This window comes from Macrosteles quadrilineatus, unplaced genomic scaffold, assembly GCF_028750875.1.
Source record: "Macrosteles quadrilineatus isolate MER2022 unplaced genomic scaffold, UCM_ALF_1.0 Scaffold_2__2_contigs__length_208266976, whole genome shotgun sequence".
NCBI classification, from domain to species: Eukaryota; Metazoa; Arthropoda; class Insecta; order Hemiptera; family Cicadellidae; genus Macrosteles; species Macrosteles quadrilineatus.
This window is the reverse complement of record NW_026542595.1, coordinates 203,755,133-203,782,537: the sequence shown is the minus strand read 5'-3', so window position 1 is coordinate 203,782,537 and position 27,405 is coordinate 203,755,133. Positions and strand designations below refer to the sequence as shown.

The 27,405-nt window shown below is 34.4% G+C and overlaps 1 protein-coding gene across 1 annotated transcript; it reads left to right on the top strand.

The window, feature by feature from the left end:
• Nucleotides 1-3,789: 3,789 nt before the first annotated feature.
• LOC128986982 (vacuolar protein sorting-associated protein 37A-like) lies at nucleotides 3,790-20,771 on the top strand. Its single transcript, XM_054407621.1, has 8 exons — nucleotides 3,790-4,104; nucleotides 5,999-6,188; nucleotides 12,715-12,826; nucleotides 15,961-16,076; nucleotides 16,598-16,757; nucleotides 17,645-17,796; nucleotides 18,115-18,234; nucleotides 20,556-20,771. The coding sequence occupies exons 1-8, from the start codon at nucleotides 4,028-4,030 to the stop codon at nucleotides 20,628-20,630; spliced, it is 1,002 nt and encodes a 333-aa protein (XP_054263596.1). The 5' UTR covers nucleotides 3,790-4,027; the 3' UTR covers nucleotides 20,631-20,771.
• Nucleotides 20,772-27,405: the final 6,634 nt, after the last annotated feature.

Below are 27,405 nucleotides of genomic sequence, written 5' to 3'. Positions count from 1 at the left end.
ATTAGTGCTTGTTGCTATTAAGAGTTTTCAAGTGGTCAAAGAGTTGCCGACAGTTGCAATGGTCGCAATACTTAAAATATTTTTGATACAACTAAAGTATATAATGTGATTCTGTTATCTGTTTAGGCATCAAGTAGTTGAATTGTTTTGTTTTTCTGGGAGTTGGAGAGGATACTGGCATTTGAATATAGATTATTTAATTACCATTATATTAGTAATCTATCTATCTATAGGACTATTATCATTGACTATTGGATACTGAAGTAGACTTCCCGTCTATATGGACCAGTTGTACCCAATTTAAAAAAAAGAATGGAGTTGTGTGAGCCAGTCACAGAATGTTCTAGTGTCTAAAATGCTATTTTGTATCTTATTTTTTGTTACTGACCAGGTTGATGGGTCATAACAGTTGCTAAAACTCATCAAAAGTGATTCCCTAAGTTTGACTTGGTTTAAAAGATTGTGTATTAGGCAGAATTTAGTAATTTAGATCAGCGCAATCTGTAGGTGGCTCACATCAACTACAACGATTTTGATTAAAAAGTTGGCTACAAATTTAACACGAGGAAAGCTATTATAAAGAAGAGGTGGTGTCTATGTCCGTGTGTGTGTGTGCGTGCGTGTGTGTGTGTTTGCGTGTGTGTGGATGTGTACAGATCTACTAGACTACACCTGTGGTCTGATATTGATGAAATTTGGGGTACTTTCCTGTTAAAATGAACATTCATTATTATCGATGATTTATTTTCGATGTACCGATATTTTATTTTTTTATTCGATATTTTGGTATTAACAAATTGAAACTTATCAGCTGACAACAACAATAAATAAATATTTTTCAGAATCAACAAACAAAAAAAAACATATCTTCTTATATATAAAAACATTGGTTTTTCTTTTCCGAGTTCGTTTGGCTCTTCTACACGACCGATTTTCATGATTGAGGTCTCAAATTGAAGGTATGCACGCACATATTTGCCATCAAGCATCGGCATATATTTAACTATGATCCCACTCCGCTTATACGTAAACAAAATTTGCCCTCCGTGTGATTCTTATGGGAGTTAAATTTGGTTTCTCTTTTCCGAGTTCGTTTGTCTCTTCTACCCGACCGACTTTTATGATTGAGGTCTCAAATTGAAGGTATGCACGCACTAATTTGCCATCAAGCATCGGCATATATTTAACTATAATCCCACTCCGCTTATACGTAAACGAAATTTGCTCCCCATGTATTTCTTATGGGAGTTAAATTTGGTTTCTCTTTTCCGAGTTCGTTTCCCATGTAGCACAGATGGTTGGGCCAACGTTGGTAAATTGTGGAGCCACACAGTTGGCCAACGGTAGAAATGTCACCTCTTTAAACTGTTTTCCAGCCAACCATTGTCCAACTGTTTTATTTCACACAAAATAATAAAGATTTAGTACGAAAAGCATAATTATTAGTTGAGTAAATTGATTAAATAGTTCATAAAAACAAATTTTGAAAAAAAACTTGAACAAAATCTTTTTGGCCCAGACGGGTCTCGAACCCGGGTCCTTCGACTTATGAGCCTCTTACTTTACCACTGAGCTATCTGTGATTGCTGATATAGAGAGTTTTCAAGTGGTGAAAGAGTAGCCGACAGTTGCAATGGTCGCAATACTTCAAACATTTTTGATACTACACAGTATAATATGATTCTGTTAATCTGTTAAGGCATCATAAGTAGTTTTTTTTTTTTGGAGTTAGAGAGGATACTGGTATTTGAATGATTAATTAATTACCGTTAGATTGTTAATGCTATTATAATTGCCTGTTATATGATTAATTACTCTTTCCCCTTAAATTGTTGCAAATAAGTTAAAGAATATTAATTTAAAAAATATTTGCATTATTAAAATTATTAAAATTCATTGTTGTAGCGCCGGAACTGTAATATATAAAATATCTGGTTTTACAATACCTTTATCAGTTCCAAAAACTTTTGGAAACTTTTGGAACTGATAAAGGTATTGTAAAACCAGATATTTTATTATAATTATGTTGTGAAAGCTAGACCCAGAGAATGAAAGTCGTGTAAACTCAACTATGAACCTCAACTATGATGTATGATACCCAGCAATGCATATTAATGTATTTCATTAACAATGAACCAATGTTGGTCCACAGTTGTAAATATTGGTTGGCCCAACTACGAGATATACAGTTGGACAACGGTTGGTTGGTTGTGGAAGCTCCAACCAACCATCGACCAACTGTCCCACAGTTGGCCAACGTTGGCCCAACCATCTGTGCTACATGGGTTGGCTCTTCTACCCGACCGATTCTCATGATTGAGGTCTCAAATTGAAGGTATGCACGCACAGATTTGCCATCAAGCATCGGCATATATTTATCTATAATCTCACTCCTCTTATACGTAAACGAAATTTTCTCCCCATGTATTTCTTATGGGAGTTAAATTTGGTTTCTCTTTTCCGAGTTCGTTTGGCTCTTCTACCCGACCGATTCTCATGATTGAGGTCTCAAATTGAAGGTATGCACGCACTAATTTGCCATCAAGCATCGGCATATATTTATCTATAATCCCACTCCTCTTATACGTAAACGAAATTTGCTCCCCATGTATTTGTTGTATTGTATTCGCTTTCCATACAAAATTAAGGGTGTTTGGTCAAAAATTTGATGTCTTATTTTTTGTTATTGTTCAATTGTACTAAAAATTAGAGATACAAATATATAAGAAAAAATTATTTATTTTGAATATTAAGCGAGATATGGAGCTTGAAAGTAGTAAATTTTTAATCTTTGGTACCAGTTCACAGGGAGAATGGGTAATGCGATTCTCACCAAAATTTGCATTCAGGTGTGGAAAAATAAGATAATAATCACTAGCTATTTAAAATTAAAAAAATTTTTAAAAAATTTATTTTTTATTTTTTATAAATTTTTTAAAAAATTAAAAATTTTTTAAAAAAAAATTTAAAAATAGCTCTTAAAAATGTATCTGTATGTTGGAATAAAAAAAAATGTGATATGTTAACTCGTTTGGGCTGTGAATTCGTACCTTTGATGCCTTGCGCTGTCAGAGCACTACTCGTTGAGAGTGTGTACACTAACACCGGGGCTTTAGAATACAACGATAAACGTATTCTTTCAATGTTAAAGGATGTTAATAATTACGTGATGTTAAAGTATTCTAAAGCCCCGGTGTTAGTGTACAAACTCTCAACGAGTAGTGCTCCGACAGCGCAAGGCATCAAAGGTACGAATTCACAGCCCAAATGAGTTAACATATGACATTTTTTTTTATTCCAACATACAGATACATTTTTCCCAAAAACAAAGAGCTATTTTTAAATTTTTTTAAATTTTTTTTAATTTTTTAAAAAAATTATAAAAAATAAAAAATAATTTTTTTTAATTTTTTAATTTTAAATAGCTAGTGATTATTATCTTATTTTTCCACACCTGAATGCAAATTTTGGTGAGAATCGCATTACCCATTCTCCCTGTGAACTGGTACCAAAGATTAAAAATTTACTACTTTCAAGCTCCATATCTCGCTTAATATTCAAAATAAAACATTTTTTCTTATATATTTGTATCTCTAATTTTTAGTACAATTAAACAATAACAAAAAATCAGACATAAAAATTTACGGCCAAACACCCCTCCGTCATCATCGATTCATTCCGATCCGATCCGATGCCGATTCCATTTCCATCTCCTCTCAGTCCACTCCAATCCAATCTCCATCTGAGGCTGACGTCGATCTCATTTTATTATTCTCTTCGTCTCTTCGTGTTGTTTTGTATTTTTTTAGACCTTCGTAAATTTATCAATTTATAAACATTAACATGTTTTATTAATATGGGGGAGTGGTTTTTGGAGCTTCTTTTATTTGTGTTTTATTATGGTTAATTCATTCATTACCGGTATAGTATAATAGGAAATAGGATTTCATGTAGTAGGCCTACACATAACCTAGCTTTTTTGTGCTCTATAAGTTAGTTGTTTCCCATAGGCTACTGTTACTTAATTATGTTACCCACTATGTTTGATAATATATTATCAAAAAGAAGAAGACAAATAGACACTCTTAAGATATTCAATGCAAAGTAAGTGAACCTATTTTTTTGAATATCACTAAGCTAGCCTAGGCGCTTATTGCTCATATGATACATACAATAATAACTCAGGCTTAGGCCTAGCCTATCTAGTACTCCAAGGCTTAAGGCTTAGATCATATCATATCAAGTAGGCTAATTGAATGCGATACTCCCTGGTGTGGATTAAGTTTGACGTCCACACTAGTGAGTACTACCAGTAATCCTGATAATTATACCAATTCGTCAGCTGCATTTTAGTTCATTTTCTACACTCATTCGAATGAAAAATATCAATATAACTTATAGACCATTCGATATAGGCTATCGACTATTTCATTTGACTAAGTTAGTCGAATATATAACTAGAATAGGTATTATTTATGAATATTGAGCAAGTACGGTAGTCATTGATAGGTATGTTGTGGTCTTAACTTACCTAGCAACCCTAATAATGTCGATCTATGGTTTTTGTCCTAATTTATATATAAAATTCATGTTTATTGTACAGTAAGCTATTCAGTGTTATTTTATCTTCTACAAACCCCTTCTGGTGGATCTAACTTTTGATATTTGGTTGAGATTGATGACTCAACCTTGGTAAACAGAGGATTGAAGTCAATCAATCAATCAATCAATCAAGAAATTTATTTACACAATAATTGCCAATACATAGGATACAAAAGTGCAAAAACCACAAATGGTTTGTCTGCACTAAAAATTGTGCAGACAAGATTAGATAAATTAGAAGTGTTGAAGACGTTATGTCAGATGCCAATGAAACCTTCACCTCTGCTAAAAACTGGTTCCAGAGCAACAAGTTAAAACTGAATGAAGATAAAACTCAAAGAATATTATTGTCTCTTAAAAGAGAAATTCCAGCAGGGAACAATGAACCAGTCAAAATTCTAGGCTTCTGGCTAGATAACAGGCATGATTTTAACTTTCATGTGGCCAAGGTCTGTGCAAAATTATCAAGAGTACCTAATTTGTCTTAGTAAATTGACAAAGGCGTCCTGACTGTGGATCACCTTCTGGGAATTTATTATGCGTTGTTCCACAGTCAAATTTGAACTAGCCTATGGTCTTCTGTTGTGGGGACACTCGGCTGCCTGCAGTGATGCTCTTATTCTGCAGAAGAATGCGCTAAAAGTTATGGCTTCGACTCATGACCATGAACATTGTCGCCTCTTTAAAAAAATTTAGAATCTTCACAGTTTATAACCAGTAGGCAACTCTCTAAACTACATAAAACAGAATATCAATCTTTTTAATGACCAAACTACCATACACTAACATCAAACTCGTTTAAAGCTCAAAATCTGGAAGTCCAAAAGTGCAGGTTGAGTAAAACACAAAAATCCTTTCCAATTGCAGCCATAAAACTGTTTAACAGCCTCTCAGCTAACGTGAAAAGCCTTACAACTTCAAATTTCAAGAACCACATCAAAAATGAAATATTAGAATGGCCAGTATGCACCCTGAATGATGCAGAAGAAATCCCACTATTCACGGGAAAGAAATAGTCGAAAGGCATCTGACGCAGTCAATCCCACAAGCTGGATCAAAGATGAAGACATCAAGTATCAAGTAAATACCAAGTAAGCTAGATCCAGACTGATGATGAACCTTAGGATTTGAAATCTATTTCGTTGGATCGACAATATTAGGATTGCCAAGGGAAGACCTCATCATATCAACTGTACATTTCACTACACTGTGTCTAAAGTTTATTCCTAACGATAGGCTAAAAGTAAATCCTGAGTACCGTAATTACCTTAAATACATTTTTTGCTAAAGATAGGTATAGAATCTAGGTTATAGGTAACCTAGTTTGAGAACTAAAAGTAAGCCTAATCAAAGAATTACACAAGTTTTCAGTTTTTCTAATAATTTCTATGAATAGTGTGTCCGAGGTGAAAGAAGACAGTGAGTACAGAGTAGACTTCATATCCGGCAGCAATAACCTATCGCTGTTGGTCATTCTTGGTCCTGACTTTCCTCTAGAGAAGCCTGTGCTAAAGATAGTCCCAGCAGTGCAGCATCCTTGGGTGACAGAGAACGGAGAAGTGACTGGAGCTCCGGGGCTGTTGAATGTAAGTCCATTTTGCTGAGATTACAGAAACTCCACAAGAACATAAACTTACTTACTTAGCCTCCTTACTGATGGGGCGTCACAAATCTCAGTTCATTTTTCGCCTCGTAGATTAGCCTCCTCCACTCTTCTCTATCCTCCGCCATTTGGATTGTTCCTCCCCACTGGATCATATCCTTCTTAAATTGTTCATACCATCTTAATCTAGGCCTAACCAACAGACTTTATCCTGTACACAAACCTCGTTCAGTCTTGTGCCTTCCTGTCTCCGAAGTACATGACCTTTAACCAACTAATTATTTTGTATTTTATAAGCGCAATTATATCAGGCTCTTTGTATAGGGCATGTAGCTCTCTATTTTTTCTTATGCCCCAACTCCTTCTTCATAAACTGGGCGGAATATTTTTTGAAGTAGCCTACTTTGTTTTCAAACACCATCAAACGTCCTTGATTTTTTTTGTAGAGGGCCCATGTTTCACTTCGATACAATAACACTGGCTGTAGAATTGTCTTGTAGCCTATAATCTTAATTGTGAGCATCTTGGACATAAACTTAGTTATAGGCCCTATATAAAGGCTAAGGATGAAACTAGGCCTATAAGTGTATTTAAGACTGCTGCCAGGATAGTATAGCCTATTGTTCTATTTTATATACTGAGGTTGACGTTACACTGTTTCAGCAATTGATCACTAACAAATTGTCTCCATGCTTTAAAATTATGTGTTATTTATTTTTGATAATTAAACTTCTGGCTCTACAATTTACACTTAAATTTAAATACATGAAATAATGTTTTGTTACAGTTAATGACATCTTTTTTATGATATAATTGTGGGTTGCCATCTATTGACGTCAAGTTGTTTCTTCTGCTTTGTGGTGACAGATACTCTTAAAAGTCTGAGGGATACAATTTGACGACAACGTGCCCGTCAAGTTTTATCCTTTCTTGTCATTTTCAATTTTTAAGTTATCCGTCAATAATCTGAGGATTCAACTCGACGGGTACGCTGCTTTATATACGTGTTTGGCTGTATTTAACTGAATTCCTTTAACAAAAATAGTTTTAGTTTAGTTTAAAAGCCTACAAAGTTTTTGTTTTAAGTAGGCCTATAGGATTAGGCTGATTGTGATGGTTACACTCGTTCCAAAACAAAACATGTAGGGTTTTCAAAGGAATAAGCAAAATTACATACAGTAAATACATTTCAAGTTCAAGTTTGTTTTATTTTAGCGAATTTCCCTATAGGGAAGTTATTACCGTAGGTCTCATGGTAAACCGGGACCGATTTACTTTTTCATTTTGATGTCCCCAGACACCATTCGTTCAAATTTATATATATGTATATATATATATATATATATATATATAGATATATATATTTGTCCATCCAGACAATAACTTGAGTAATTTTTTCCCGATTTTGATAAAATTTGGTTTGAAGGGGTAAGGCAGGATAAACCTAAATGAGTTCGCGAACCAGCATGATCGGACCATGGGAAAGGGGGTTAACGGGGAGTTTTCTCATTTTTTACCCTTAAAACACAAAATTTATCAATTTTTCTCCAGACCTTTTTAAAGAGCATAAAAAACAAACAATTTAGTATATCAAAGTGTTTTTGTACGGTCATTGGTTACAGAAAAAATTCAAAAAATTGTTAATTTAAAATTACTGTATCATGTTATTCTTATGGAGAATATTATAAAATGTTCTAGTTGGCTTGTTTACTTTATGGATATATTTTGATCAAACTTGGCGGATTTATTTATTTCATACTAAGATATTGATACCTATTTTAATAAAAAGCACACTATTGATACCTATTTTAATAAAAAGCACACTTTATTAGTTTCCCTGTATCAGCTAATCTAGGTACTCGTTTAACATAAATGTTAATTGAAAATCAATCCAGGCAAATGGAAATTCGCTTAGTTGGCAGGTTTGCTGCAGCAGGGGTATTATTCTATATCCATTGCTACTTGATACTGGATTTACAATAAAAATTAAAAAAAACACATTATAGGCCTAAATGTAATACAGGGTGATTACTGGGAAACGCATGTTTTTGATTTACGTAGTATACAAGGACTATTGTCCGGCATCGGTCGGAATTTGTTGCGCTGTGTAAGGGGAAGTGTGCAGTTTTAATTGTTGCCGAGATGTGGTGGAACCTTGAGCATCGTACGTTTGTCATGCAACTATATTACGCAAATGGTGAATCAGTCACTCAGACTCAGCGAGACTTTAGTGCACATTTTAACATAGCACGGCATAACTGCTATCCCTGATCGTAACACAATATTGCGTTGGATACATAATGTTAACACAACTGGATCTTTGCTTAAGAAGAAACCTCATGGACAGTTAGTACCCCTGAGGCAGTTGAAAGAGTGCGCCTTGCAACAGTTCAAAGTCCTAGCTGCTCAATCCGGAAGCGGGCATTTGCTCTCGGACTTCGCCCATCCACTGTGAGAAAGATTTTGTTCAAACATCCTAATTTTCATCCTTTCAAGCCGGAAGTATAGTACAATAAAAATATGTTTTGACAAAAAAAAAAAATAGCACAACCGGGGAATTTGGTACAGATGTTGGGTGTACCTTCCTTTTGAACATACTAAAAGTCCCCTAAAATTGAAGCTGTGCTACGGCCGCCATATTGGAAAATGGCGGCGCATATTTCTGTATTTTTCGCTATAGTGACTTTATTATTAGAGATACAGGAAAAAGCTAACTATACAAAATGTAGGTCATCTAAAAATACACATTTTTTTGTATTTACCATCTTTCTCTAAACCCAACGGGTTTTGAGTTATTTGTTATTAAGTATATTTAGTTTTTTCTATTTATCAAAAAAAGTTGAAACACATGGAAATTGACCGTTACTTTCAAGGATTATGATAATTTTTCGCTGTTTTTCGTGTCAAGTTCATGTTGGTGGCTAATTAAGTATAGTTTGAAAACTAAGTATAGTTAGTTTTATTTATCAAAAATCGGTGAAACCCATCGCAATTGACGGTTACTTTCGAGGTTTACGAAAATTATTCATCCCACTTAGTTGATATCAGAATGATAGTGGTAGTGCCATCAAAATATTAAAATGTTAATTTATTAAATGGGTAAAAATGAGTATACAATATTAATACTGTATGACTATTGCGTAGTTTACAAAATATGGTTGATTACCTCACCGCATACAATATTTCCGATACTTGGTACGAGTTAATATTACAGTACTTAAATAACTTGCTTCACCTCCTTTTGAAAACCTCTTCGGTTAGTATTCGAATCGTGACGAACAATCGTGATATTTTTAGTAAACCCAACCAAAATTTGTATATTTAAATTTGTAAATTGTAAATCTTAAACTACCATGCTATTCTTATGAATTAGTTAACTGTTGTAGTTTGTTTGATTATAGATTTATTATGATCAAACTTGGAAAATTAGTTATTTTATACTGAGTTATTGATATTTTACAAAAAAAAAAACAAAAAAAAAAACACACTATAATAACATACCTGTAGCAGCAAACCTGGGTACCTGTTGAATCTAATTTTATTTAAGTACAATTAATAAAACATCCAATCAAATGGAAATTTGCTGAGTCTGCAGGTTTGCTGTGGCGGAGTTGTTTTACTCATAAAATAGGCTTAAATTTTTAGATTTTATAGTATCACACTATTTAACTAAATGGGATAAATTATCATAATCCTTGAAAGTAACGGTCAATTTCCATGTGTTTCACCATTTTTTTATACATAGAAAAAACTAAATATACTTAACAACAAATAACTCAAAACCCGTTGGGTTTAGAGAAAGATGGTAAATACAAAAAATGTGTATTTTTAGATGACCTACATTTTGTATACTTAGCTTTTTCCTGTATCTCTAATAATAAAGTCACTATAGCGAAAAATACAGAAATATGCCGCCATTTTCCAATATGGTGGCAGTAGCACAGCTTCAATTTTAGGGGACTTTTAGTATGTTCAAAAGGAAGGTACACCCAACATCTGTACCGAATTCCCCGGTTGTGCTAATTTTTTTTAGGTTTATGGAATTTTTCTCTTATTTTTACTGCTCTAGTATGTCATCAATTGAGTAAGCAGATAAGAGGCAACGTGTAAATCTTTGTAACACAATGAGTGAAATTTTAGACGAAAATGACGAAGCAGTTATCCTTATGAGTGATGAAGCACATTTCCACTTGGACGGAGCAGTCAACAAACAGAATTTACGATTTTTGTGTGCAGAAAATCCTCAAAACGTAGCTGAGAGACCTCTTCATAGCTTACGTGTGACTGTGTGGTGTGCGCTTAGTGAAAAGTGGATCATCGGTCCATATTTTTTTTAAGAAAATGACAGCAGAGCAGTGACTGTGAATGCACAACGGTACCTGGATGTGTTGAAAGAATATTTCTTGCCAGAACTGCAATGCAACGTGTAGAGATACGTAATGTATGGTTCCAACAAGATGGGGCAACAGCCCATACAACTCGCATTAGTATGGAATTCCTTCGGCGAACATTCCCTACAAGAGTTATCTCACGTTTCACTTGGCCCTTGCTCACCAGATCTTACAATTCCAGATTTTCTTTTAATGGGGAAAGTTTGAAATCTAGAGTTTTCATAAACAAAACACAAACAATACAGGAACTTTAAGAAGCTATTCGCCAGGAAATAAACACCATTCCTAGAGATATGTTAGCAAAATCCGTAGCAAGTTTTAAGAAACACCTTCATCCTGTACCTCAAAACGAAAAAAAATCGGTCCCGAGTCCAGGTCTTACCATGAGTACTACAGTAATAGCTTATTCCCTATATGGGAAATTCGCTAATAAAAAAAAGAAAAATTCTGCTGAGTTCAATCATTTTAGCGAATTTGCCTTATAGGGAAAAGTACCTTAGGTGGCATGGTAGCACCAGATTAAACACTCGTTATTGTTGTTCATTTAATTTTTTATTATTGTTATTCATTCCATTATTTTTTATTGTTACTCATTTCATTTCTATTATTGTTATTCTTTTCATTACCTATTCATTATTGTTAACTTAGTGTAAAACACAAACATTCACTGTTGTAGCTGTCAAACTATTATCTTTGTTAATTTGTGTATTGCTGTTGTTAAATAAATAAATAAAATAAATAAATAAATAAAATAAAAAAATAAATAAAAAAATAAATAAAAAATAAATAAATAAGTAAAATAAATAAATATACATGTGTCAGCTGAAGAAACTTTTAACCCTTTAACTTATTATAAAAACTAACATCATTTGTAAATTCCATGATGTTTGCCCCTGAATTACTATATAGACTAATGATTATGATACAATTTACCCCATCAAGTAATCGACATTTTTGTTGATGTTAGGTTTGGAATCCACATATTCAGCTGTTAATTGGGCATTGTCAGGGTAAAAAACATACAACATGCTGTCATAAGCATACAAAAATAAATCAATACAAAACCAACATGTCAAGTCGGCCTTTGGCAGTCTACTACCTGCGCTGGGACCGTCTGTATTGTATGATAGTCCTATCAATAGTAAATGTTCATTTTATGTTTATTTATTTATTTATTTACATGGGTGACAGCGATGTTGTTTTTACCCTGATGATGCCGCATTAACGGCAAAACATATAGGTCTAGGTAGGTTATTAACCTGACATCAACAAAAATTTTGCAGGGTATCCACATTCTGGAAAGTCAGGGATAGTTATGGAAATCCCCAATGATGGATGGATTTGAGGGGACTTCTCTAGTTGTCATTGTTTTATGTTAGAACATATCAGTATTTTCTGTGAAATAGCTTGTTTAGGCAGTATAATTCGCGTGTGTATGTTATATTATAATTTTTGAGTAAAATTATGGAAATCAAACTCTAAAACTTTACTTTGACGGAAATCAAAGGTATGGACGGAGTCTTGGAAATCAATGGTTAATGGTCATGGATAATCACACCCTGATTTGGATTAGTTGACGAGGTAAACTGTACCGTAATTATTAGTCATATTTTGTAAAACTAATTTGAAGCTGTCATATTTTTTTTGTCCTAGGACGCTTGATTCTCCTAGACGAGCCCGGAATTGTTTTTCATATTACTTCAGGCTAGACCTAGGGGTTGCCGCAACATCACCTTGAAAAAAATCCATTAGTGATTTGGAAGGATTTAAACCTAGGACCTCAGGGACCAAAGTCCTGCGCTATGACCACTAGACCAGCTCGCTCCCCATGTACCTGTGTAATATGTGTCTAAGGAAATTTGTAAACCGTATTCTCAAAAAACTTTGATTTTATTCACCAAATTTTGTAGACCCTGTCATACAGGTTGGATGATAAAACTTAACGGGTGTGTCACCATCAAGCTGTATCCTTTTTTGTCCGGGTCTAGTTGTCTCTTGGTTGAAGAGATACAACTAGACGTGTTCCCCTTCTTGCCCGTTCAGTTTTAGTTGCTATTGATTTTCAGTGATTAAAACTTAAAACCTAAGCTAATTAATAACAAACATGATTTCTCCTAGTTCACCGTCCACTCAGACCTGGGCCGAGTCGTTCAAGCGATTGTGAGAGAGTTAGAACTGCGACCCCCTCCTCTACTGGGGGGGACTGTCTCTCCCCCCTGCACTCAGAGGGGTAAGTTCAGTTACAGTCTTGGAGAATGTAAGCTTCATAGGTAGAACCTGGGAAGCCTTAGTTATGCCGATATAAGTGTGCTATCTAGTTAGTAAGTGGCCTAGTCAGTAGCTCAAAGGACTCTGAAACCCAGGCAGAATGAGAAGAAGCCATGTAATGGGTACGTATTTAGGTTCCGCAACTTAGAATAGTACAATTGTTTATTGTTGTACTGGCTCACTCCTTGTTTAGTTTCATATGTTACATGCATAAGCCTTGCAGTACCACATAAAGGCATTATACAAGGTTCAAGAGGCTTTAAAGTAAAAAAATGTAAACTATAGTATCTCTCCCGTTCAATAGTCGATATACTTAAACTATTAGGAAGTTACAGAAAAAAAACAATTTTGTAGATAAAATACTCATGAAAAATTCTTTAAGTAAGATTACAAAATTTCTTGGTAGTCCTTATGAACTTATGATCACCATAATGATTGGTTTTAGCGCTAGCCTCCTAAGCTGAAGAATGCTGTTTCTATCTGAGTCAGACCATTCTGGATCCAGCCAGATAACAAATTATCTTTGATATATCAATTAATGGTGCTATCTTATGTAACAAAATGTTGATGTTCAATAGTAGAACTTTACCAGAAGACTGGCGTTTAGTCTATTTCCTTATCATGTTGAGTGCTGACAACCTATAAACGGGCGCTCGTCAATGGCAGGATAAGCCCTGGCGCGCAAATCGAATCAGCGAACGAAATTGGCATTCAAATATTTCAAAATGGCGGATCGCAAAAGAGCAGCGGTGATTGTGCTGCCTTACCCTGGGAGGGGACGTTCACTGAAACACCCAAAGGTAGCAGCACTGCCTGGATCTGTAGCCAGTGTCTTTGTAATGTGGGTCGGAGAGAGAAAATCTCCAAAACCGGGTCAAAAGCATTGCCAGACAGGATTTTACGGGAAATCTTAGCACCAACCTACACCAAAACTAAGCTCACATTCTAAGCTACAGGCTGGCAACAATTATAATGTTCCCCGGCAATGGCTTATATTTCAGATGGTCGACACGCGCCACCTGGAAGCGCTAGTCACGCCGATGAAAGTCGGCGTTTAGTCAACGTGTTAAGGCCGATAAAAACATCGAACTTGACAAGCGGACCCGTGTTGAGAATGCGGAAGTTGCGTCTAGACTGTAGGGTAAACAGCTGGTCAAGCATCACGCGCATTTTCTTATCGCTCGTCGGTTCCATTCCCATTGTCTCTGCCCTCCCCTTCCCTCTCCAGTATTTCTATTGCAGTGTTGTATATGATGTTTGAATTAAAATAAAGTTGGTCGTTTAAAACGTTATCCATGTCTGATTTGACGGCTCTATAAATCTCGAATTCTTCCAGGGTGTTAATTTTAAACTTGTCCTGTGACGTATGTAAAATTTCCATGTTTTCATTAATGCTGTTGTAATTATGCTGATGAGAAACTAAATGTTCGGCAAAGGTTGAAGTTTGTTTTGAGGTAGTCTTCTTTGGTATGTGCTCCTTAAAGCGTTTGGAGCTATCCCTTCTAAATGCTTATTTATGCCATATTCACAATAATATTAAGTTTACACTAGAAGAGGAGAAAAATAATTCCATTAATTTTCTGGACCTTACCATATCAAAACATAGTGACAGCTTAAAGTTTAAAATCTACCGAAAACCCACCTGCTCCGATCAAACAATACATTCAGATTCACACCATCCATTTTCACAGAAATTAGCCGCATACCACTGTTTTGTAAATAGATTGTTATCAATTCCAATGAGCACGGACGATTACAACGAAGAGATAAACATCATTAAACACATCGCCGTCTCCAATGGATACACGACCAATGTTCCTTTGGTTCACTCTTTCTGTTTTGTTTTGGTGTTTCAAAATTAATTTATCTATTAACGTGGTCGTGTATCCATTGGAGACGGCGATGTGTTTAATGATGTTTATCTCTTCGTTGTAATCGTCCGTGCTCATTGGAATTGATAACAATCTATTTACAAAACAGTGGTATGCGGCTAATTTCTGTGAAAATGGATGGTGTGAATCTGAATGTATTGTTTGATCGGAGCAGGTGGGTTTTCGGTAGATTTTAAACTTTAAGCTGTCACTATGTTTTGATATGGTAAGGTCCAGAAAATTAATGGAATTATTTTTCTCCTCTTCTAGTGTAAACTTAATATTATTGTGAATATGGCATAAATAAGCATTTAGAAGGGATAGCTCCAAACGCTTTAAGGAGCACATACCAAAGAAGACTACCTCAAAACAAACTTCAACCTTTGCCGAACATTTAGTTTCTCATCAGCATAATTACAACAGCATTAATGAAAACATGGAAATTTTACATACGTCACAGGACAAGTTTAAAATTAACACCCTGGAAGAATTCGAGATTTATAGAGCCGTCAAATCAGACATGGATAACGTTTTAAACGACCAACTTTATTTTAATTCAAACATCATATACAACACTGCAATAGAAATACTGGAGAGGGAAGGGGAGGGCAGAGACAATGGGAATGGAACCGACGAGCGATAAGAAAATGCGCGTGATGCTTGACCAGCTGTTTACCCTACAGTCTAGACGCAACTTCCGCATTCTCAACACGGGTCCGCTTGTCAAGTTCAATGTTTTTATCGGCCGTATATGTGTGCGCACTATGTGTTTATTATTCGTCGTGTGTTTGTGTAAATGTAAAAAAAACTGTTACTGACGACCTTCATATGAAGTAATTCATCCTTGTACTCACCTGATGATGACCTCCTAGCAGGTTGAAACTAGTTGTGGAGACAACAATTGGATTGCATGAATAAGGTATTTAAACCACTATCATAGTTATTATTCGCAATCCGGAGGCTACCCACACCATAATGAAAAGAATTGATGACTGTCAAAACACAAATATACTTGAGCACTCATACCTTCATCTTAAAAGGATACCTTAAACTTATAAAAAGTTTATCCACTATACAATTCAGCTTTTAATAGTAGGGTGAAAATCTCCACTACTCGAAGCAGTAGCTATGAACGTTGTGATCTGTGTATTCCCTAGAGGTATTCACCCCCACTCTCATAAATGTATGACTTGCCTTCTGAAAAACTACTGTTTCTTTATTTCAGTGGACATCAGTGGCCCCATGTCCCCTAACAACTATGGCTACTCTGGGACACCTCCGGGCGTTCCTGGCTTCTCCAACTACAGACCATCTATGTTGCAGAATCCTGCAAAACATATGGTATCTTACGTCCTGCCTTTAACTAGATACTGAAGTAGAAATCCCATCAATATGGACCATCTATAATAGCCAATTCTTTGCCAGGCTTAATTTTTAGTTCCAAGTATTGCTAATTTCCTTCTAAAAATTTGAAGAAGAAAAATTATAAAATTAAAGTGGTGTTTTAGAGAATGAAAACTACATGAAGTTAAGTTAGTTGTCTAAACCACAAAGAAAGGCGTGTTAGGTAGGCGCTAGAAACAATGTATGCCCAAAAACGAATATAGACGGCTGCACGGTTCTATTTGCATTCAAAACAAATTTTTATGAAATTTAGTTTACTAGGTTTATGCGCTTTAAGAGTAATGTTATAAGAATAATGTTTAAGTGCGACTTTTAGTCTATTACTGAATTTGGTGTTATATATTTTTAGTTAATCTTAGCTCTATTCTGCCTTTCACTCAGAGAAATCAGGTTTATTTGGCCAACAAAGGTTAAGGAACTTGATTTATCTGATGTCCAGTAAACCAAGTTGGTTTCAGTCAGTGGCGTTCCCTGAGCTGAACTCGCTGTCTGTTGCCGAGTTGGAGCAGTTAAACTCCAGTGCAGATTGTCTGGATGAGTTTGTCGACAGTCTGCCTGTCATGAAGGAGATAGACAGGACCATGGAGGAATGGATCACTAGGAATGAAGAAGTTGCAAGTATGTCTCATACTATTGATCTCTTATGTGTGATAACTGTTAAAGTGCTTATCAAGAAGTTAGTGTTTTTTCCAGAGCTAAAGTATATAGGAAAACTGTCATAGACTTTTCAGGTGTAGAAAATGACAAACCTGGACTCCATAAGGCAAATCAGAAAGAAAACCTTCCCATAATGTCTACTAATTATTAGTGCCTTTAAAATACTACAGTGAAAGCTCAATAACACCCCCTCGATAAAGCCACCCCTGATAACAAAAGTGTCATTTTCAAATACCCATGAATTTATTCCACCCCCTAATCAAATGTTAATTCAAACCTTGTATAAGAAGTCAACCTTGACAACAAGTATTAGTTATTAAACTATCCCCAATGAGGGTTTGGTTTTGAAGATGCTACTTCATAAAATTCAAGCCTATCACAAGCTCTTACACCATAACTTGACTGTACTTTCTGGGCACTGCACATCACATAGTTTCGATTCAACTTTTATCTGCTGTAGTGTAGGGGGTGGTAACTGTGTTCCCAGTTCCCACTCTACTTTATCCAAACAACCTATACATTGGTAAGTGACCCGTATCTCTCTGCAACCTTGGTAAGTCTTCCCACTCTAGACATTTGAAGACCACCACTACCTATCTGCCTCTTGTCTGCAGAGTGCCAACAGAAAACTGGGGCCGAATGGACGAATATCGACTTAATTTATACTTAATAGTTTTGGTAAAAACAGAGAAGAGCGATCATAGTGATTTTAATAGAAACAAAATTAAAGGCTTGAATAGGTTTGATAACGGGAAATCTCATTAATGTATTGATTTTTTACACGTAATTTTTTGTGTGGTTGGGATACGATATTGAGACCTCTACTGAAGCTGTATCTGTGTTTGTAGCGGAGACATTGTCCAAGGAAGGGCGACTGCAGCAGTTAAGGTCGGGGGTCAGCGAACTGTGGGATTCTGCCTCTCAGTTGAAGGGACGACATGAAGCACTGAACCAGGAGTACCAGCGACTGGCTGACAAGTACAGTCCTCAGAGCATTAGGGTGAGTGGTACGTCGTATAATAGATAAGATTCAAATTATACAACCTCCAGGGTTATTACCAATCCTGATTGTTCAGGACAGTGCCTACTTCGGTCCCTTTAGTCTGTGTTTATGCCGGTATTAATTTTGGGGGGAGGGTAGGCTGTCCCAATTAAAGGTGGCGACCCTGCAACCCACCAAGTTGTATATTTCAAAAGATGACTGAATTTGTGCGTTGAACGGATGACATAATAGTTTAGTAACTGACAAGGTCAGCTGTTTATGTTTATTTATTCCTATGACTCTTACACCAAAATGTTATAGTATTTGCATTTTCAGCAAGAAGTCAAGCGAGCTGCTGTAAGAAGTGATGAAGAGAGCGAACTGATCGCAGAGAAGTTTCTCAACGGGGATGTTGACCTGGACAGCTTTCTACCTGCTTACATTGAAAAAAGAATGGTGAGTTGAATACGTTTTTGGTGTAAAGGTGGTTTCTATGACTTTACTTACCGTTACTGATGGGGCGTCACCAATATCAGTCGATTTTTTTCCTCGTAGATTTGCTTCCTCCACTCCTCTATATCCTCCACCATCCGGATGACTTGAAATTTGACATATTTGGCATATTGCACGAGTAGCCTAGGTCTTCTATATACTATCTTTTATATATTAATAGGCATTGATTCTTTAAAACCTTATTGCAAGAGATTGATTCAAACCCCAGAGAGTCACATGACTGATCTGGGACCTGTTCACTTTTTAATTCCTGTGAGTTGCTTCTTCCCACTTGAGTGAAAATCTGGTAACAATGTTAACCCTTCATAGGTGACACCACGAAGTTTTCCTCCTGGCACATTTGTATTATAGAGTAACAGTACCTAACGCGTCTCTTTCTATGAACTCATTGAACATTACTTTGCTCTCACACAACCCCTATTTAATCAGTTAAAGCCCAAAGAATTATGTCGCTAGGAGCCCGGCTCCGTGTTTCACCGCTCGCATGTTGGGTTCCCAGAGTGTAGTTTTGTGTGTCACCTAAGGTGTTGTTTTTGTTTGCTATATATCCATATATTAATAGGCAAACATGTTTCTTTAAAACCTTTTTTCTCAGCTAAAGTGCATCGCAGGAAAAATCTGCGCATACTGTTATAAATATATTTACTGTAGATGGGCAGAATCCCTTTATAAATTAAAATAAGCACAAAATATGAATTAGAAATTTAAAAATTAACATGGGCCTTATGGGTTACCATTCTGTTGACGAAATAACAACAAAATTTAAACAGAAAATCAAAACAAATGGGAGAAATAACAATCAATGTTTTTTTTTACTGCGTGCGTGGGGTGAAAATAGAGAAGCCTGTAACATTAGGGTACATATTTTTGGTTGAGTTTTCGGCCACTGGACGACCACTAGTTTTTATAAATATGTAGCCTAGAGTTAGGTTTTATTGATTTCATGTACAATTTGATTGAATATACATTTTGGATACTTTCTTGTATCCAAAATGTATATAAAATGTATACATCTATAAAATCACATTGTTTGTCTAATGTTTCAATAAAAGGAAAAAAAAACTCCTTGTGTCACTGATCTTGTTTTAGAATCAAATACCTCCATGAAGGGTTAACAACAACTCCTATTAAGAGGAAGATTGCCTGTCTGACTTGTCCAAATCGTTTGGGTTGAAAATTGATTGGCGAGGAATTAATATGTTTATATACATAATTATGATTGTAGCTCACGCTGGGAGTTTCAGTTTAGTCATTCAACTATGTTGTATTTTGAAAACATATTTGCTACAGCCGGTCTAATTTTGATGAGATGTTTACTTCAGTATCCAATAGCCAATGATGCCGCTCTTTTAGGGCCAATAGCTAACTTATGACTGATTCTGAGAATAAACTTTTTCTAGATCATCTGTTAGCCAATATTATTACTGTCTATTTATTGGTAGGCAAATTATTTAATCACTCATATCATCTTAAATAGTACCAAGTACAAAGACAGGAGTGTTGTCATAGTATGACTAAATTATGGATTTATAAAATTAAAGTTACAAAATAAAAAAATATAAGATTAAGATGGTTAGGTGACCTAACGCTTAACACACGCTTTAACGGACCAATTAACTTACCTGTATTTGTTGAGCGGGTGCTGACTTACCTGATAGGCCTCCTCTAAAACATGGTGGGGCGAACTATGTGGCCACTGGCAACATCATTCGCTGCTGGCTTATTGCAATGGTAATATCAGTACAATAACAAAACGATGTGTAAAAAAACATAAACATGGGGTAGCCACTCCATATGAGTTATTGCTACAGCTGTTTCTGTAGGCCAGGACCGCAGTGTTGTGACTTTTGTCTCATCTTGGCCATTACGCCCTTTTTATTATTATTATTATTGTTATTTTTTTTGCATATTAGAAAAGGCTGGCCAAAGTCAAAATGTATGTCTTTCAAATGGATGACAAATGGATTGTCAAAACAAAATGTCTAAACATTGTAATTTTGTCAATGTTAACATTAAAACCAAAATTGATATTTTGAACGTAACTGTTGAAAGTATGGGAGGAAGCTAAGGAATTTTAAGATCTGGAATAAGATAAACACTTTTGAGGCATATTTAAAATAGTTTAAGTTTTTCAACAATAGAATTTATGGTTTTGTAGTGCCTAAAGGATATTTATTAGATTTTATATGTAAAAATAAATAGTCCATAAGTATGAATAATTTGGTTTTTATATTGATAATCCTGATTTACTCTTATTGTTTCAGCTAAGCTATTGCCGCAAAACCAAAGAAGAAAAGCTTAGTCATCAATTGCAAAAACTGGAGAGAGCCGGCTTTTGATATTCTGCGCTTTTATATACACATCACAATGTTCCTTATATATATATATATTTGTATATATTCATTCCAATTCTCTTTTTTATTATAAAATATAGTTGTATGTTCAATGTTTATTTTATACATATATTTATATGAGTTTCATTTATGTGTTTTTTTCATTACCTTCGGTAGATTTGAACTTGACTCTGATTAGAGGGAGTAGTTTGAGAGAAAATGGTGTAGTAATATACTTCATTACTTAATACCAGAAAATTACTTTTGGTACAAGTTATGAAAGATTCTTTTTATCAAAATGCAAAAACGTTGACTTAAAATTTTAGGCCTCAGTCATTTTAATATAAATACCCCCGCCACAGCAAATCTGCCGACTAAGCGAATTTCCATTTGCCTGAATAGATTTTCCATTAATCTATTACATTAACATTTAAGCTTTAACAAGTACCTAGGTTTGCTGCTACAGGGAAACTAATAATGTGTGTTTTTATTAAAATATCAATAGTTTAAGTTTAGTATAAAATAAATAAGTCTGCCATGTTTGATCAAAATCTAAATATATCCATAAACAAGCCAACTACAACAATTGACAATATTCTCTATAAGAATAACATGGGAATTTTAAATAAACAATTTTGAAATTTTCTCCGTAACCAATTAACGTACAAAAACACTTTGATATACTAAATTATTTGTTTTTTAAGCTCTTTATAAAGGTACAATATACGCACACTACAAACTAAAAACATAGCAAAACTATATTATGTCTATTTCTGTTTACATTTTTATTCTTGAACAGTAAAAACAATTGATTTAAATTATAGCAATAAATTTTAATAAAAAGTAGCATGGTTAGTGGACAAATATGGAACTAATTGAGAGCAGGGAAAGTAAATTTAGAGCAAGTAAAATCAGCTGATCGGTTTTTCTTTGCTCTGAACTAAAGCTTGGGTGAAAATGACAGTCTTTTTGATATCTGCTGATATAATAAATAGCTATTTTTTTACAGGTGGACAAAAAATATACATACAATCTGGTTTTCCGTTAACAATTTGTAACCACAAATTTTAACAATGCATAACTGCTCATTATTTTAGTCAAAATTAAAATCAAAATTAAAAACATATTCTCCAGTTGTAGCATACATTTCCGAGTAGGTACATGGAGGCTTAGATACTAGGTAGACTGTACACAAATAATCTGATGAATAAAGTCAAAATTTATGCAATTTTGCTAAATTCTTATTAAATTCAATTTTAGTAACAACCTCTATTGACTGATAAAATTTATATTAGACTATTTTCAGATGGCCCACGGTACTACTGTACAGGGATTACTACTACCTATTTAGATGGGGAAGCGGGTAAAGTTTTTATGAAATGTCATTACAATATCATAAAAGAGAGAACGAGACAAATGAAACAAAATACCTGTAGTGTGAGATGGGGAACAGTAGACTTCCCCTTATCCGGACTCCTCGGGACCAAGACCAACCAGTCTGAATAATGGTTTTTGCTTTTTAACCGACGTTCCCTAAAACTTGTTAAATTAGGAACGTCTAGTGCACACTATATCAGCCATTTTTTGATTATTATGTGAAAATAGTAAACTAGGCACGTGATCACTGGTATTAAATCTTTCTCACGAGAACAGTCTTACAGCACCGCCCACTTCCAGTCTACTTTTAAACCAATATCCTGATAAAAATTGTCCGGTTAAAGAGATGGCACTTCTCCCGGGTGTAGTGTGGTTAAACTGATGTCTGGTTAAAAGGTGTCCGGAGAATGGAGTCAACTGTGGTGCATTAGAGGGTTTATCACGTCCCGCTGTTTATTTATTTAAGACAATCTATTATAGTTTGTTTACAAGATTTAGGCGATTTGAGGCAAAGTTCTCCCCCCAATTTTGTTTAATGTATTTTGCTGCTGATTTACATGCTTAATAAATGCTTGTTTATATTTTGAGCTATTGTTTTAATGTTAGGTTTAAATGTAGGGGATGGGTTTTCTTCTCTTAAACGGCCTAAATTTTGTGATCTGAGTATAAAGCCGTGTTTTCATAGACGCGGAGTGCGGAAAAGCGATTAACATGGCGTTCCGCTCCGCTTCTAGGAAAACAGTAACATTAAATTAACTAAGACAAGAGGAGTCCGCTCTCCACATTCCTCTCTCCGCGCTCCAATTCCGCGCCTAGGAAAACCCAGCTTAAGAGTCTAATGATTTGACACAGGCTAGAACAATAAAAAAAAAACTATTGGCTTTTCACATGATTAAATTAAGCTAGGAATACTTTTATCTGAAGCATCTTGTTGACAGAAAAAATAAAAACAGCAGTTTGCTAACTACTAGTATTTGCACCTAGGAATTTCACTTCTAGGATACTTCCAGACTTCTGACGTAGTAAACATATAGAAAAACTAGTGAATACTGAATTGTTCGACTATCAGAAGCTCAAAAATTAGCAGCTGTGATGACAAAGATTGGTTCAAATTTACATATGTGTGTTTATACTCTGTTCCCAAAATTGAGGCAGTTTTAGGGGAAGTTCCCCCACTACTTTTTTACTTGGTTTATATGGCGCAGCTAATTTAAATTTTGGCAAACCCCTGCTTATTACTTTAGCTATTATTTTTAAAGGTAGGTTCAATTAGAAGGGATAGATTTTTCCCCCTAAAAGCGCCTAAGTTTTGGGAATGGAGTATATTATTAGAGTTATGTGTTAAAATGCTGATTCAATCAGGATCAAGTAAGGTAAAATTTTGCCCTATTTTGGTTTTTGCCCTAAAAGTCTTTACTTTAGGGGTCTAATAGAAAAAATTGTAATTTACAACAATAAAATCCATAGTTAACGTCACATAACACAGCTAATACTATACATTAATGCTGTTATGCTTCTGATAAGAAGTCTTTAGAGCGTTGATAACCTGTGGAAAGGGTGAAAAACAAAAGTAAATCTCACCTATCTGTTCTCATTAGCGGCTTATATCATTGCTATATCCTAAGTTTTCTACCATAATACCTTAGACTTGCGTCATTATAATTAGTTGTTAATGGCTTTTCTTTGTTTTCAAATATTTTATCATTCAATAGACTACAGAACATGTCAGTTACAAGACTACAAGATCACACTACTCATCCTACACAAATCTCTAATCATTGGCTTAAAAATCTACCTTTGTATGTTCGCCATTTCAATTGTATTAAAGTACATAACCAAGCTTTACTTAGCTTCTTGGCTGAGTTTGGACACATAATAAACGAGTAGTAATATAAACAAATTTTACTTAGGTCGATTTTAGTTGTTATTGTTAGTGATAACTTTTTTTTGGACTTGAGTAGGTGAATTATAATAGTTGAAATTCATATTATTTAAATTTCAGGATTTTTTTTAAGAACACAACTTTGTTTGGATTGTTGAAGCTGTATTTAAAAAATCAAATTTGACTTTGCCCTGTTGCCAAATTAATCATTAAGTACCTTAATTTCATATAAAAATAGTTTTAACTTAAAAACTCTTTTCCTGAAACAAAATTACAATCTTATGTTTTGGTCTAGGATAGGTTTAGTAATAAATGAAATCAAGTAATAAAATTATTTATCAAACATTTCATCAATTTGAATAACAAAATATTAAAGTTATTAAATCATAAAACAAGTAAGTCATAAAATTGAACATGAAACTTGTAATTAACAATGTAATCGTCAACTATATTGAAATAACAGCAAACTACAATTGTTATTTTACTTACCTTGGGATAAGAAGGGTTATCCTTTATTCCTTTTAAACTAACTATGAACCAGCTTAATCATTGGGCTATCAATACGTGCAGCAAACCTGCATTTGTATTTGCCTGATTTGATTTTCAATTAAATTAGTTTTAAGAGTACCTAGGTTTGCTGCTACGGGGAGGGCAATAAAGTGTGTTTTTAGCAACATATCATTAGCTTAAAATAAAATTAATAAATTTTTCAAGTTTGATAAAAATATCTATATATTAATAGGCAAGCATGTTTCTTTAAAAAAAATTTTCTCAGCTGGTGTGAATCGCAAGGAAAATCTACACATGCTGCTAGAAAGATATTTGCCTGTAGATGTGCAGAATCCCTTTATAAATAAAAATATGCTCTAAAATAAGCACAAAAAATGAATTTAAAATAATACAAAATTTACATGGGCCTTATGGGTTGTCATAATATAACATATCATGCTTGTGACGAAATATAAACAGAAAATCAAAACAAATTAAAGAAATGCCAATCACATGTTCTATTTACAGCGTGGGGTGAAAATAGATGAGAAGTCTGTAAGGCCTACATTACATTTTTTGGTAGAGTTTTCGACCACTGGACGACCTCTAGTATCCATAAATAAGCAAACTACAGCAGTTCATTCATTCACCATAAGAGTAATATTACAACTTTAAATTTGTAATTTTTTGAATTTTATCCGTAATCAACAAATTGTTCAAAAAAACTTCAATATACTAAATTATTGGTTTTTTAAATTTCTTCATAATGATTTAGAGAGGAATTGGGAAAATTTTTTTGAGGGTCAAAAATGTGACAAACCAATTGTTCATATGTATGCCCATTATACCTACTGCCAACAGATTGCAGTTCGACCATAAGAAAGTAATAGCCTACATAAGTAACAAAGATGAGAATTTGAAAGTTCCTCACAAATCATATAAAAAGTTGTCAATTGTGTTAAGAGCCATATAGCCTAAAGAATTTTTTTACATTTAAAATACAATTGAAACTTACATCTATGCAGTGGTGGTTCCAAGGGGGCGAGGGGCTTTTGCCCCCTACCGTCCCTATTGGCTCCTGGAAAATAAATGTAAACCTACATTTAAACTAAAGTAGTTTTTTGGGCACCAGTTCCTTGTGATTTAAAAACAAAACTCTGCTCTTGCTTGCTTATGGCTCAGGAAATTTCCATTATTAATTTTCAACTGGAATAATTGTTGTGTTTGTTTCATGTTGTTTTAAGTCTCAGTTTCAATTTTAGCGCTTATAATTACTACCCTAGGTGATAACTGTTTTTGTTGACAAGTATTGCAGCCTTTCACTTACATTTAATGGCCATTAAGGAAAATAAAACCAAGTTGAACTGTTACATAGTTGTAATAGGTTGTTTACATATTTACACAGCTAGAACTAGTATCACAATTAGCTATAGGCCTAGTATTTAGCAAAATTAATAGGTAGACAAGATTAAACATGAACATAAGTACAAAAAAACCTTAAGTATAGCAGTTTAATCAAACTTAACCAAACTTTAATGATATTACTTCCTGAAAATATTCAATGGCTATACAACAACTAATTTTTTTACAGATCTAGTAGTCTACATTTATCTGTTACAACCCATATACTCGAACTTTCAATCCAAATTACTCAGACAAAATATTTAATTACCTGCTGTAAGTACAGTATTACAAACTGTTAAAAATAATTGATTCTGTATCCTTCATTGAAGGACCTTTTATTATACGGTGTATAGTCAATCGTACGACACTGTTATTATTGGATAATTTGACGCAAGTGAAATTTTAGTACCGAGTCCAGAACTGGGTCCAGATAAAATTAACTCAAATTAACGATTAGCGTGCATTTTTTTATCTTCCCTTTCTCAATGTTAAAATTATCATACACACTTATTTTCATGCATTGAAATTTCCTACCAATTTCGTGACAGTATGTCTAAATAAGTTAAGTTAGGTATTATAATATACATATTCACCTTTTTACAAGCTATACAATTACTTTACATACATTGTACTATGTACTAATGACATATTTTTTAAATAGCCTTTATACCTACGACCGTTTTTTTTTAAAGTAGCCATTTCAGTTCAGTTCTTAGAATTGTAAAGTTTCACTTAACAGCTGTTTACTTTCATATCAGCATAGTTTCATTTCATATCAGCATAGTTTTTCTCATATCAACACGGGTAACGGACCAATGAGGTTCAAGGATTGAGAGAAAAGAAGTACAATTGTAATGCTTCGAACGTCAACTAATCAGCTGATCAGCTGATCTGAGAGCACAAACTGTTTGTGCTAATCTTTTACCACCAAAATCAAAACAAAGGTACCATATGCAATTACATACCAGCAATTCATTAAATGGACGAAACAAAATAAGGTTAAATTGATAAATGAAAATGTTCTTCTGGTTTATTTTGAAAACCTCTTAACCACTTTTTCACCCAACTCGTTGTGGACCACATTTTCGATGCTGAGATCTAACTGTAAATTAACTGTTTCACTATATTATTCAGTTGTCCAAAAATATATGCAATATTTCCCTAATTGTACCTGATACAGTATTTATGGTAAGAATGCTGCTAGCAGAACCTATTGTCTGAAAAAGTAACGTATTATTTAACAAAGTTTTACAAACACGTAATTACATGAAATCAGCTGATTATACAATAAGTCGTTGCATCACTTTCAGTGACAATGACAATAAACGAAAACATAACCTCTCTAGGAAGTTATGAGTAGTGATTGTTAGTAATAAAAAAACAGATTTTTAGTAATTAAAAAACGGTCGTAGGTAAAGTAGTGTACGCAACTCGCGTTAATAGTCTTTACGACAATCGTAGAAGTTTTTAAGGCACTCGCCAAGGCTCGTGCCTTAAATTTTCTACTCGTGTCGTAAAGATTAACTAAACGCAATCGTTGCGTAAACTACCTACTATTACAATTCAGTTCTTAGAAAATGAAGGGATTCACTTTACCGCATTGTTTACTTACTTTACGACATTGTTTTG